This window comes from Carassius auratus, chromosome 27 (assembly GCF_003368295.1).
Source record: "Carassius auratus strain Wakin chromosome 27, ASM336829v1, whole genome shotgun sequence".
In the NCBI taxonomy this organism is placed as follows: Eukaryota; Metazoa; Chordata; class Actinopteri; order Cypriniformes; family Cyprinidae; genus Carassius; species Carassius auratus.
Window position 1 is genome coordinate 17444806 of NC_039269.1, and position 13154 is coordinate 17457959.

The 13154-nt window shown below is 35.3% G+C and overlaps 1 protein-coding gene across 1 annotated transcript; it reads left to right on the plus strand.

The window, feature by feature from the left end:
- The first annotated feature begins 2052 nt into the window (after nucleotides 1–2052).
- On the plus strand, nucleotides 2053–5991 carry and2 (actinodin2). Its single transcript, XM_026207218.1, has 4 exons — nucleotides 2053–2197; nucleotides 3621–3665; nucleotides 4659–4807; nucleotides 4967–5991. The coding sequence occupies exons 1-4, from the start codon at nucleotides 2053–2055 to the stop codon at nucleotides 5741–5743; spliced, it is 1116 nt and encodes a 371-aa protein (XP_026063003.1). The 3' UTR covers nucleotides 5744–5991.
- Nucleotides 5992–13154: the final 7163 nt, after the last annotated feature.

The window sequence follows — 13154 nt, forward strand, 5'->3', positions numbered from 1 at the left end:
TGAGTGGCTTAATGTGCTGTGATTTGTGTCTCAGGACCAAAATAAAAATCAAACAAACCACAATGAAGACTCTAATTTGCCACACATATTAATCGCAATGTTCTTCAAAGAAAGAGAAAAATGAAAAATGATTGTCTGCACAGTTTGACAGACCTGTTGTATTACTTTGATTATCACAATATAGATAAATACAGATAACCATATCACAAAAGGTTTCATTAACATATTATTTGTATACATTTAGCTTAATAATGTTTTTATCTCATTGATTCATGTCACCAATTGAAATTATACAGTTACTTGTCCTAAATTACACAGTGACATGCACATAACTTCTGTTTACTTGGCTTTTTTTCTTACATGAAAACAAGCCTGAGTTCTTTCTAGGCCTTTGGTTTTCCATAAAATGCAATTGTTAAACTCTACAGAGACATACAGGTGAAGTGAAAATTCCTCAGAGCTTTTCCACCTTGACCTTCCAGCCACCCTTGTTCTGTAACAAGCTAAACAAAAAGTCACAAACAGGGCATTTCGATATTTGTGGAACGATATGTAGACATATGGTAAATATAGGTAATGTATATATGAATAAAAATCACTTCCGGGAAGGGCAAAGAATTCTTTTTTGTCTTCTAAGTGATTTTTAAACTCTTCCTGGCGCCAGGTGTTCCAAAATTGTGAGCACATGTCACATTCTTCTACATGCGGTATGTTGGAATTATGAGGCCATATCGTGTTTGCGTGCTCAGCTGCTTCTAGGTTGGATTGCAGGTTTATGTGCTATGTAAAACACCTGTTTGCAGAAGGCCTGACATTTAATTATATGTGTAACAGTGGACATGCTGATCTGGCCATCCCAACATCACGATGAATGGATCTTAGTGGACACTATTAAACATTCAGTCACATACAGTACAGTATATGCCAAGAGAGTTGCATGTTGCAGATGTTGTTTCTAAATCAAGAGCAGCCACCATATAGTTTCACCTATAGATTTTTGCAGAAATATATGGTGGGAAGGAGTCACCTAAAATGATACTTGACAGGCTATCATTCTGATCTATGATGTTCTTGTCAAAAAAGTAGTTGGATCGTTAACCCAAACCTGATTTTTTTTATAGCATCCTGCAGGGGTGTTGCTAGACCACTTTTACTGGAGCTCGTGCCCCTGTATAAATCTGGTGTGCCTGTAACCTTCTGGCCTTCGGGTTCTTATGACAGTGTCGGCCGACGCTTTCTGCTTTTCCTGTGGAATCTTTAGTGAGTGTGAAGAAACTGACAGATAACACCTTCAAAAGCTGCTGACAGGAATCTGCTTGTTGGAGAGAGTTTTTTTTTTTGGGGGGGGGGGGGGGGGGCAGTCTGTTTTTTAATTAGCTCACATTAGGCAATTGTCACTTTGCCATAGATGACTTAAACCTAAAAACCTTGAATGAGGAAGATGATGTGGGTGCTTGAACGTTATTGTATAAAGGTTTCTAAATAGAGATTTTTCACACAAAAATGATACTTTTGTCAATACTATAAGAGTTTCTTGTTAGTAAATTATGTTAGGGTAGTAATATTAAATAATATGTTTGCCTAAACAAAACTCATTTATATGTTATAACATAAAGAAGTTTTTAGATTAATTTATATATATAAAAAAGAAAAGGGAATTCCATAGAGCTGTAGTTTACTTTATAAATCTGCATAATACTGAGAATAAGATAAACTCTTAAACTCTTGTTGAAATAATCTTAAGTGCATGAACCGATAAAGTCATAATTCATGTGGTAGAATGGAGAAAGTATTACTTGTTCAGTATCACAAGGTTTTGTGTCGTGTTTGTGTCTCAGTGGAAGATGTGGCACGTCATTCATCAATCTGTAAAAATGTATTTCTTTGATTATGTCTGCATCCCTCTGGCTCCATCTTCCAAGTTGGATCTTGCTGCTTTTCTCCCTAATTACAGGACTCTCATTGGTCACTGAGCTGATTTTGCAAGAGCCAATCCCGAAAAGGCCAACAGCAAGCTCCTGACATATGACATGCCTTTTTTTTTTAATGATCATGGAGCACTTTAAAAATTTTGCCGTTCACCACAGCAGTTCAGAGGGTTTGAAGGGGAGCGCAGGGGTTGTGTGCAGAGTTCAGTACGCCCCTTCAGAGCCCACCAGCACCTTACGAGTATCTTCAAATATTTCTCCTAGAACAGGTAAGATCCTTTTTCTCATTCAGTTGACTGATATAGAACAAAATATTCTTAATAAATGAAGTGGAGGTATGAGCACTGGGAAATTGTTATTTTCAAAATGTTTATTTATTTATTTGATAATCTTACATGGATTTCTATTTATGTTGTGTTATTCATGATGTGTTTGTCCCCCCCTCCCCATTACTGAACAATGTACAAAAAAAAAACACATTTTGGGAATTATGTAAGACAGGTATATTCAAAAAGACGTAAAACAATTGCAGGGAAAGCCTAAGAAATTCTTATAAATCTAAAAAGTAACAATTTTAAAAACAAAACAAAAATTTACATATTATATTTTATATTTTTACATATTAGAACAATAGAATATGAATTGAAGTCTGTCCATTAAAAATAATTTGTACAACAGCAGATCATTTTAAACAAATCATTGATGGTTCAAAAGTTAAAATAGTTAAAAAGTTCATTATTATATAAGAATAAATGAAAAATCCCAATTACATTGAAAACCCCAATTGGCCAACTATTATTTAGAATATCCCTGAATCCCTGATATGGATCACTCTCTCAGCTTTTGTTTTCAGGATTCAACTAATCAAGAAAGATGGCCAGACTTACATTATCTGTTATATTCTGTGGAATGGCTTTTGCAACTGTCTTTATGCCAGGTGAGAATCCATTTTGATCCAATAAATAAATAAATAAATAAATAAATAAATAAATAAATAAATAAATAAAAACATTCTGTGAACCGTAGGAATATAAAGCATCATAAATCACTGTAAGTCACCATTAGCATTATAAAACATGAACCAAATGTTTCAGAATCCATCTCTGAAACAAAGCACATCTGGTTTCTACTGCAGAAACTTCACAGTATTTACAAAACCACAGAAAACAAATGTGCATTGTGTATTGTTATTCTTTTTGTGAACACCTTTGTGAAGTGATTTCAGTCAAACAGTTTCTAAATAGAGACTTTCAACTGTAGCAAACTGTATATTTTCCATGAGCTATCGAAAGAGACCGACTGTACATGCAGACATACTATATGGCACAAATAATGTTGCATGTACAGACCAATTTACATCCTTCATTTTATTTTACACCAGTGGTAATTATGGCAGCAGCCTGTGGGCTGGTTCCCCAATCCCTTTGAAGTTTAACAGGTACACTTGTAGGGGGTCAAGGAAGTGTAGGTCCCATTTTAGAGCACTTAGAGCTCTGAGAGCTGAGACAGAGCGGTAATCACTACAATAAGACACAGGCTTCGCTTACAGAAAAAATGCCTGCTGTGAACTGACTGTCGGTTGGCGTTTTACTTTATTTCAGAAGTGTGACATTTGATTCATAACAATTCAATTTAGTTATTTCTTTCTTTTGTTTTATAAGCATTTTTTTTTTTTATTAACGTCTGAAACAGACTTTACGAAGGCTGGTCCTGTAGGACGCAATGAAGAAGAGGATGGTGAGTTGGACTTTATGTGCAATTATATCATCAGCAGTATACTGTAAATGGCACTGACATCAAAGCTCAGATGTTAGATAATGCCATTAAACATGAATCATTATGCTGCACACCTGCAAAATGCCAGTGGTTCATTGTCTCACATAAAGCTGCTCTACATCTTCGCCTCAAAATAGAATCTCCTTCTTATTTTCATTTTAGGTTATACAGTACATTATAAACTGTGACACACTGGCAAAGCTAAGAATCCAAATATTTCTTAAGAATTCAATCAAATCATGTCAGAGATTTTCATGTTTTATAATAATAGTATTGCTGGCCAATGATTAATCTTGATTAATCTAATCCAAAATAAAAATGTTTTTTGTGTGCATAATATATGTGTGTGTACTGTCTTATTATGTACACAGTATATACACAGTATTTATTTAGAAAACATTTACATGTATATATTTATATTCATACAATTTCTAATATATATAAATATATTTAATATTTAAACATAACATATTTTTCTTAAATATATACATGCACGTGAGTGTATTTATGTATACATAATAAATATACATAGTACAAACACATATATTATGTACAAAAAACTTTTATTTTGGATGTGATTAATCATTACCCAGCACTTAATAATAGTGAAGTCGTCAAAATGCTAAGTAATAAAATACATTATTGTCAGATTTTGATTAAATAAATAAATAAAAATACTGATGTGTTGTCTGAATAGTATTTAAAGGGATAGTTCACACAAAAATGAAAATGCTATCATAAATTGCTCACCATCATGTTGTTTCAAACCCCTAAGACATTTGTTAATCTTTGGAAAACTAATTAAGATATTTTTTATTAACTCCGAGAAGGTCAGAAAGATCTTGGATTTCATCAAAAATATGAAGATGAACAAGGGTCTTGTTTGGAATGACATGGAACTATTCCTTTAAATTATGCTAAAATGATTCTTAGTGTTGTCATGTGCTGTTTCAGCTATGGATGGCGCTGCTGAGGTGAAGACAGACAACATGTCATCGCTGAAAAAGCTGGTCCGTAGCAGGAGGAATGTTGCCTACTCCAGGAGTCTGCCTGATTTTTGGGGCTGGTATAAATACTTCATGCAGACCAACAACCAGGAGGGAGTGAGTAGCCTTAAACGAAAACAGAGATTGCTAATCAGGGTCAAAATCTTTTTGAGATTTTTCTATGACTTCATGAAGGCTAACTGTCCTAAAAAGAAGTAAACTTTCTTGTGAGCTGTTTATTAGCCCAATTTTGTTTCTCTGTGATTAACCCCACAGATTGAGGACATGGATCGCATGTACCTTGTTTACCTGCAGAACAAGCACAGAGTAGAAGAGGGACGCTCCTACAACCATTACCTCACTCACCTGAGCGAAATTTACAAAGCCTGTGCTAACTCCGATGACCCAGACTGCATTGCAGAATCCACCAGCAAACCCAAAGCCAAGATGGTCATGCCTGTTCCCGTGAGGCAAGCTACTGTGACAGTGTGCAACCCTTACCTCGACCCCTACTGCCTCTATGCTGTTAGACCAAAAGCTGCAGAAGAAGAAGAGCCTTCTCTCGCCCCAGAAAAGGTTCCTGCTCCAATTCTGTCCCCTCTACTTCCTCTGTCTCTTAAAACCCCGCCAGCTTACTATTACGCTCCAGTCTTAGAGCCTTTCTTGCCAGCTGAGCAGAGGGCGGAACTGTTGCGTATCTGCAATCCTTCAGACACCGAGTGTTTGCAGTACCACCTGCGCGCTGCTTATGGCTACAGGTCCCCGCTTGGACCTCTGCCCTCCTACGCTCACCTTGGATGTGATCCTACCAAAGATCCTTACTGTCAGCCCAAGCTGGTGGCCAGATCACCTACAGGTTTGTATCACCTGCACCCCACTTGTAACCCCGCCACTGACCCCCTTTGCGTCGTGAATGTAGTTGCACCTGCAGCCCGGACCAGTAGCAACGCGGAAGACCCCAAAGAGAATCTCCCTGAAAATGTGGCCCCTGAGTACGCAGTTCCAAGATTCGAGGACTTCCTGAGAGGCTATATGGGTGGCTACAAGAAATGAGAAGAAAAAACTGGATGAGAACTTACAAATTCAATCATGTTTATACAGATTTAGCACCAGTTTAGGTCAGTGCAAAAGAAACAAGTTATGTATCATCCAGGAATAGTTTTTGCATTGATGTTTTAGTAACTCTAGAGATGTCTCAGGTCATAATTCTGTCTGAAATGCCATGTTGGGAAACAAATCCATATATTTGGGGGTTTTGTTAGTGGTAATGTGAAGCAATATATATTTATGTATTATATAATGTAGGGTTAGGGTATTTGAATAATACTGATACATAAATCTGTATGGTAGTTTTTCTCAAAATGTGTTATGTGAATTCTTGATATATATATTTAATGTAGTTTCTACTTTGATAAAAACAATGCATTTTTTTGTTTAATATTTTCATTAAAAAATAAATGACTTGAATTAAAGCTGGTGTTTTTTAAACATGCATTAACATCAAAAATATCACAACGGCTTCATAGTTTCAGTACAGCGAAACAAATTCATCATATTGCAATACAGGAATTCATGCATTCAAAATACATTTTCTGAGTAAATCCTAAAGTTCACAATATAAACTTTGATATACATACAAGTGAAAACCCATGAAATGACAGATTGGTATATCTAATACAACAAAAATAATGTATTGAGTTACTAACATAATTTGAATCCTGCAAATGCAGAATCAACACATAAAGTTGATTGGTTATGCAATGGCTTTTAAAAGGGGAACAAGAAAATAGACGAAAGAGCTCAAAGAGATATTTTCTAAGGGGAAATAAATAAGTCATTCATAATATACAATATACAACTTACAAGTTACGTAGTTATTTATTATTTTGAACATATATGCCTGCTGTAGACAGGTTTGTGTGGAATAGAAATGTCATTTATTCTAAACATTAGTACCCAATACCCGATATTTAAATTATTCACAACAGCATTCAGCCAAATGATCCCTCAGGCTGATAAAAACTGAGTGCACTTGATAACCGTTTTAATGGAGCTTGGCATGCCAATATGACACTAATGACTACTCACACAGACAGTGAACATATTGAAATATGCATTAACTGCAAGTGCACTGTAAATATGTCACTCTCAGAAGATTCCTCAGCGAGCAAATCTAAAACTAAAAAGGAACTGATAAAGCACACACAATATACTTAATACTTGGATTACCCAACACACTCTCCCAGGGACAAACTGTAGAATTTATTGACATACTTCATTATGCCAGGCAACATGAGTGCAAGAAATTAGTTGGGATATGTTACCCAAGTGCAGATCAGCAGCTTTGCATTTCATACCTCTGGCACGTCTGTTGTGGTTCTTTCCTCACTGTCTAATTGGCTTGTGGTGGGCTTTGAGACGGGATATAGTAAATATGAGACTTTGAACTGTTGCTTAATGCCTCAGTCAGCATGAGTCCGGTTTGTGCTTACTGCACCTCTCCATGGCCTGCATACCTGCGGGACCAGCTGAATGTCATTAAGCGGATGTGAAAAGCTCCTGAATGGTAATGAGGGTAAATATGTCGTCTGCATAAACGCACAGAAATTAGCAGTGTACTTCTGTCTGCTGTGTTTAGCAGTGCTGCAGAGTTTCTCATTTTAATGTGGTCAGTAAGTGAGTTTGTGTAGAACTGCATTCTTGAAAGGGACTGTAAGAAGATCTGGCCTTGAACAGTTTGATTGCACTTCTGTACAGTGAAATGTTGCCACTGAAAAGTTCTAAAGTTAAGCTTTTCTTTTTCAATAGTGAGCGTGTAAAATAACACACATACTGCTGTTTGACAAATGCATTTTGACTTTGACTAATGTTCGGTTGGGTTTTTCAAACCAGATGTTAGTCATATACAGTCCTAAAACTGTCCATTGTAAGTTGCCTAATGAAGGCTACTGAAGGTAACCTTTTGGCGAAATGAGAGATGCCCTAGTTACATGAACAGTTTTAACTATACTTTAACTATAGTTTAACTATATCTCTCTGGGTGACATGCTTACAGAACACTGATGACAGATTCTTTGTACTGAGCTTCAAATGAGAAAATGCATATTTTATTAAATTAAAAAATTAAATTAAATTTAAATGTAATTTTTTTTTTTATTATTAATAATAAGGTGTGTTCCTGTAGCTCAACTGGTAGAGCACTGCACTATCAAGCGCAAGGTTGGGGTTTTGATTCCCCGGGAACACATGATAGGTAAAAATGTTTAGCCTGAATGCACTGTAAGTAGCTTTGGATAAAAGCGTCTGCTAAATTCATCAATTTAATTTAATTTAGGAAAAAATAACATCAATATAGAATGACATGACTTATTTATACATTCAAGTGTGTCTGTTCCTATAAAAGCAGGAATTTATTAAAAGCTAAAGTGTTAGAGATTAATTTTAGCATAGTAAAATGTGCTCACAGAGTATGAAGAAGAAGAGAAGATAGTCAGCACTGTTGCACATATTAAGATGTCAACCTCGTCATGCAGGCTCTGAAGCATGTGATGACGTGCAAATGCTTGACAACCCAAGAGGAACATTTTTAACTGTTGGTTCAGACGGAGTTGTCTGGTACACTTCAGGTTATTCTCAAAGATTTAATTTAAGATAAAGTTGTAGTTTTGTTGCTCCTCTAGAATCTACAAAAAAAGTTAGACAGTCTGAATCATTGCAACACATGTAATTCTTTATTGAATCAGAGACATGTGATTGATATTGGAAGAAATTACAATCTGATTTCCTGAATTCCTAAATTCCATTTCTTACTGGGTTTTAGTGAAAGAGTTTGATCAGTTTAAATAAGCAGAAACTATGCACTATGCAAAGCTTGTAAATATTTAAATGCTTAATAACAGCCTGAGGTCTGGCTATGCGAACCTAAATAAAGCAACTGCACATAGTTGTGTGTGTGTGTGTGTGTGTGTGTGTGTGTGTGTGTGTGTGTGTGTGTATTTTTTCGACTTTGGGTCCCCCTACAGTTAAATGAGTGATGTTCACTGTCGTGATTAGATTGCTCTAATACACCAATGGGGTGGCCAGAGAATTCGGAAGGCAGCTGCTGAGGGGTGCTAGATTATTGACAGGGGGGAGCTGTTCCCACTCTTCCCACATGTTTGCAGTTTGGTGTCCTGCAATGAGTAGCTAAATATAACCAAAACAGGTTTTATATATATATATATATATATATATATATATATATATATATATATATATATATATGAAGAGTTCAGATGCAAAAACCTTTAAATGCCATCTGAAATTTGCATCTAAAATTGGGATTTTTATCAAGCTCCTATGCTTAGGTTGAGTCATTTTACCTTAATGGCAATGTGCAGGTCCTTTTCCAGACTATTGAAGTGAAATAACTGAACATAAATATAGGAGCCTGATAAAAATCCCAATTTTAGATGAAAATTTCTGATGGCATTTAGAGGCTTTTGCATCTGAACTCTTCATATATATATATATATATATATATATATATATATATATATATATATATATATATATATATATATATATATATATATATATATATATATATATATATATATATATATATATATATATATTATTACCGTATCTGCATGCATTATTGTAAGGTTAGGTTTAGGGTTGGGGTAACGTAAGGTGTAGACACAAGCGGGAAACTAACAGAACGCCATTCGCCCTATTAGAAGTCAGTCTAGCCAATTAGAAAGATTTAAAAATCAAGGTTAAAGGTCATCTCAGGTCATTTTCACCAGATCTCTAATAGTGTTTGATATCATTACGTGGTGGAAATTTTATTTAAACTGCTTTTGCGCTAAGTGTAATTTGATCAGCCACCAAGATTAGTATCATAAGGTAATCTTAATTTTAATACAAACCAACCCCTGGGACATAAAAGTGCCCGAAGTTGATGAAACCTAGCTATATAAAGCAAATAAGTGAGCTGTGGATGAATGGATGCAGTATGGACAGGTGGATGATGAGGAAGCGGACAGCAGTCGTTGTCACGTGATCCAGTGAAGCAGAGATCGGAGCGATCCAGAAGCGCAGCTCTGCACTCGCTCTCCGTCTCATCTGATGCAGCTCTCTTTGATTGGTGAGTAGCTTCAGTGTTTCAGCTGCTGTCTTTCGCGATTTATTTTAGATCGTTGTCAAATGTTGAGATGCTTGTCCTGTATTTCTTGAGTTAATTTGAGATTTTAGAGGTTTATTTTTCGAAGAGGTGCTAGATTCTTTTTTATTACGTGGGATGGCTAAAATATCATGTTGACGTTCATTTTAAACTATAATTAGTCTATTTATTTTATGAGCAAGGCCTGTAGGCTATAATTTTTTTTAATGCATGCATGATTAATGACTCTTAAGTTGGTTCCGAAGTTTGCAGTAGCTTCAGCCTCTTGCTTGTTTTATATTATTTTGTAAGATAGTTCTAATAGGAATAAAAAGGTATAGCAGCTAAAAACTTAATTTTTATTTTTATTTGATACCAAATTAAAACCTTAAGTGTTCTCTTGTTCTTTAAAAATATTGGCAACTGTATGTTCTTGTGATTTAAGGACTCAAAACCCAATACGCCTAACTTGAAGAATCTAGTGTGAAATGAAAAACCTTCTGAACATGCAACTATCTGCGTTTGTCACTTCAATTATTTAAATCGGTTGCATTTCACAGTCGGACAGTCTCATTCACTGCATAGCCTTGCTATGAATGGTCTTGACCTTATTAAAAGGATTGGTCTATGAGAGGATACTACTGAGAATTAAAACCCTAAACCTCCAGCAAAGTTTTAAGAAAATCATACGACTTTCACAGAGTTGCCTTTTATTTTATTCAGCCAGTTGCAATATTCCTTTTGTAAATATAAAATATAAAAGTATAATAATCAATCATATCCTCAACAAGATAAGATGCACACAGTCTTCCTGCAAATCCATTTTCTTTAATCAATATTGTTCTTTTAGAGTCGAGAATGGTAGTGCAGAAGGTTATTCTGAAGAATGATTTACTATTCAGAATGTGTCAGTCAAGGTGGGGGAAGCCAGCCGTGAAATATTCTTTCCCCAAGTAAGGCTTATCTCTCATTGGGAATTCTAGAAGGGATGGGAGTATATACCATACGATACCTGGAGAGAATTCTTGAGTCTTCATAAGAGCTTTGCTCCACAAACCTGAATAAAGATAAAGTATGTTTATTAACTTATCAATTTTAATAAGATGTAAGTATCATGCCATATGCTTATTTAGAAAAGGTGGATAGATCAAAGGGGAAAAGGGGACGAGGCCATGCTGCACTGCCTTAGAGAAGAGGAAGAGAAAACTAGAGGTGCACGTAATCTGAATCGCCATTCTGTCTTCTAATGATTCTGATGGATTCACACGTTTCAAAATCATTAGGAAATGATCAGCGTGTTTCTCAGAGAAAGGACAGAGCGATGTATATATACTGTATATATATAAACGAAGTATTAACTCATTAGACTGCACCCCATAAAGACAAACAAGAACGTTTATTATTTTTTTACAGATAATGTACTCACTCCCTTGTCATCTAAGGTGTTCATGTCTTTCTTTCTTCAGTCGTAAAGAATTTTTTTTTTTTGAGCAAAACATTTTAGTATTTCTCTCCGTATAATGGACTTCTATGGTGCCCCCGAGTTTGAACTTCCAAAATGCAGTTTAAATGCATCATCAGAGGGCTCTAAACGATCCCAGCCAAGGAAGAAGGGTCTTATCTCGTGAAATGATCAGTTATTTTCTAATTTTTTTTTTATATACTTTTTAATCTCAATCACTTATCTTGTCTATGCGTGAACTTTCCCGGTTCATTTTCTATAAAATTGTCCAACATCGCTGATTTATTGTTTTTTGTAACTTAAAATTATCCACTAATATTGGTGCTTTCCCTCAAAAACTTGATATAAACTAAATTCAAAACTTGTGCAAATTGAAAGAAAACAAGTTAATAATGACTTAATCCAAAAGTTGGTGATAATGTAGCATAATGAGAGATTGACAAGCAATTTTAACCAAATTACACAAATTAGGTCAAATATTTTCATCATAACATGAAAATTAATACAGTCACATTGCAAGCAGTGAATTACCCCTTTTATATTACTTGTGAGTTTGTTTTTGGATATTTTTAGGTATGTTTTATTTACACACACACACACACACACACACACACACACACACACACACACACACACACACACACACACACACACACACACACACACACAGAGATGCAGTGAATGTTTTCCATTATTTGTTTTGTTTTCTGAGTTATTAGTGATGTCAGCAGACTCTGTTGTTATCTATGTTGACACAAATATGACCTCAGGGAGATGTTTTGAGACTATTTCAGTGCCCTGTTCATATAATAGTGAATGGATTTAAACCTTAAATTGATCCTGTTTTGTCATGCACCTGTCAAGTCAACTGCAGTTCATTGTGTTACCAGCTCTAGTGACCCACTCACACATGCCTGGTTGATATTATTTGGGATCACCCAGCAGAAAGAGTAACTTAAGAGCTAAATAAATGTCTGCTTACTTTCAGAAGGTTTTAAAAGAATGCCATGGCACTAAATAGTTAACAAAAGAACATTATGCCTTCTATATCTTTTTTGATTTTCTTAAGAACAACATAAACATCAAATTATCCTTCATTATCTCATGAATGTAGATGTGAAAGCTTAGTGTAGGTGAGGTGTGCTGTTTACTAGAATGGTAAAAGCTTTTGTGGTGATTTCTCAGATTGTTTTTTATGTATTCTGTGTGAAGTGTTTGATAGTTTTTATGTAGAGATTGTCATCTGGACAAGCACAGCACCAGGAACAGCTACTGGTATGTAGACATACAAACACAAATTTTGAATTAAAAGATGCATTAGATACAGTATTGTTCAAAATAATAGCAGTACAATGTGACTAACCAGAATAATCAAGGTTTTTCGTATATTTTTTTATTGCTACGTGGCAAACAAGTTACAAGTAGGTTCAGTAGATTCTCAGAAAACAAACAAGACCCAGCATTCATGATATACACGCTCTTAAGGCTGTGCAATTGGGCAATTAGTTGAATTAGTTGAAAGGGGTGTGTTCAAAAAAATAGCAGTGTGGTATTCAATCACTGAGGTCATCAATTTTGTGAAGAAACAGGTGTGAATCAGGTGGCCCCTATTTAAGGATGAAGCCAACACTTGTTGAACATGCATTTGAAAGCTGAGGAAAATGGGTCGTTCAAGATATTGTTCAGAAGAACAGCGTACTTTGATTAAAAAGTTGATTAGAGAGGGGAAAACCTATAAAGAGGTGCAAAAAATGATAGGCTGTTCAGCTAAAATGATCTCCAATGCTTTAAAATGGAGAGCAAAACCAGAGAGACGTGGAAGAAAACGGAAGACAACCATCAAAATGGATAGAAGA

What these genes read in the sequence shown, in the direction of transcription:
- and2 (XM_026207218.1), top strand. Translation starts at nt 2,053, where the DNA reads ATGGAGCACTTTAAAAATTTTGCCGTTCACCACAGCAGTTCAGAGGGT. An exon ending in AAATATTTCTCCTAGAACAG is followed by an intron (nt 2,198 to 3,620) that starts GTAAGATCCTTT and finishes CGTCTGAAACAG; the next exon opens with ACTTTACGAAGGCTGGTCCT. An exon ending in AGACCAACAACCAGGAGGGA is followed by an intron (nt 4,808 to 4,966) that starts GTGAGTAGCCTT and finishes TTAACCCCACAG; the next exon opens with ATTGAGGACATGGATCGCAT.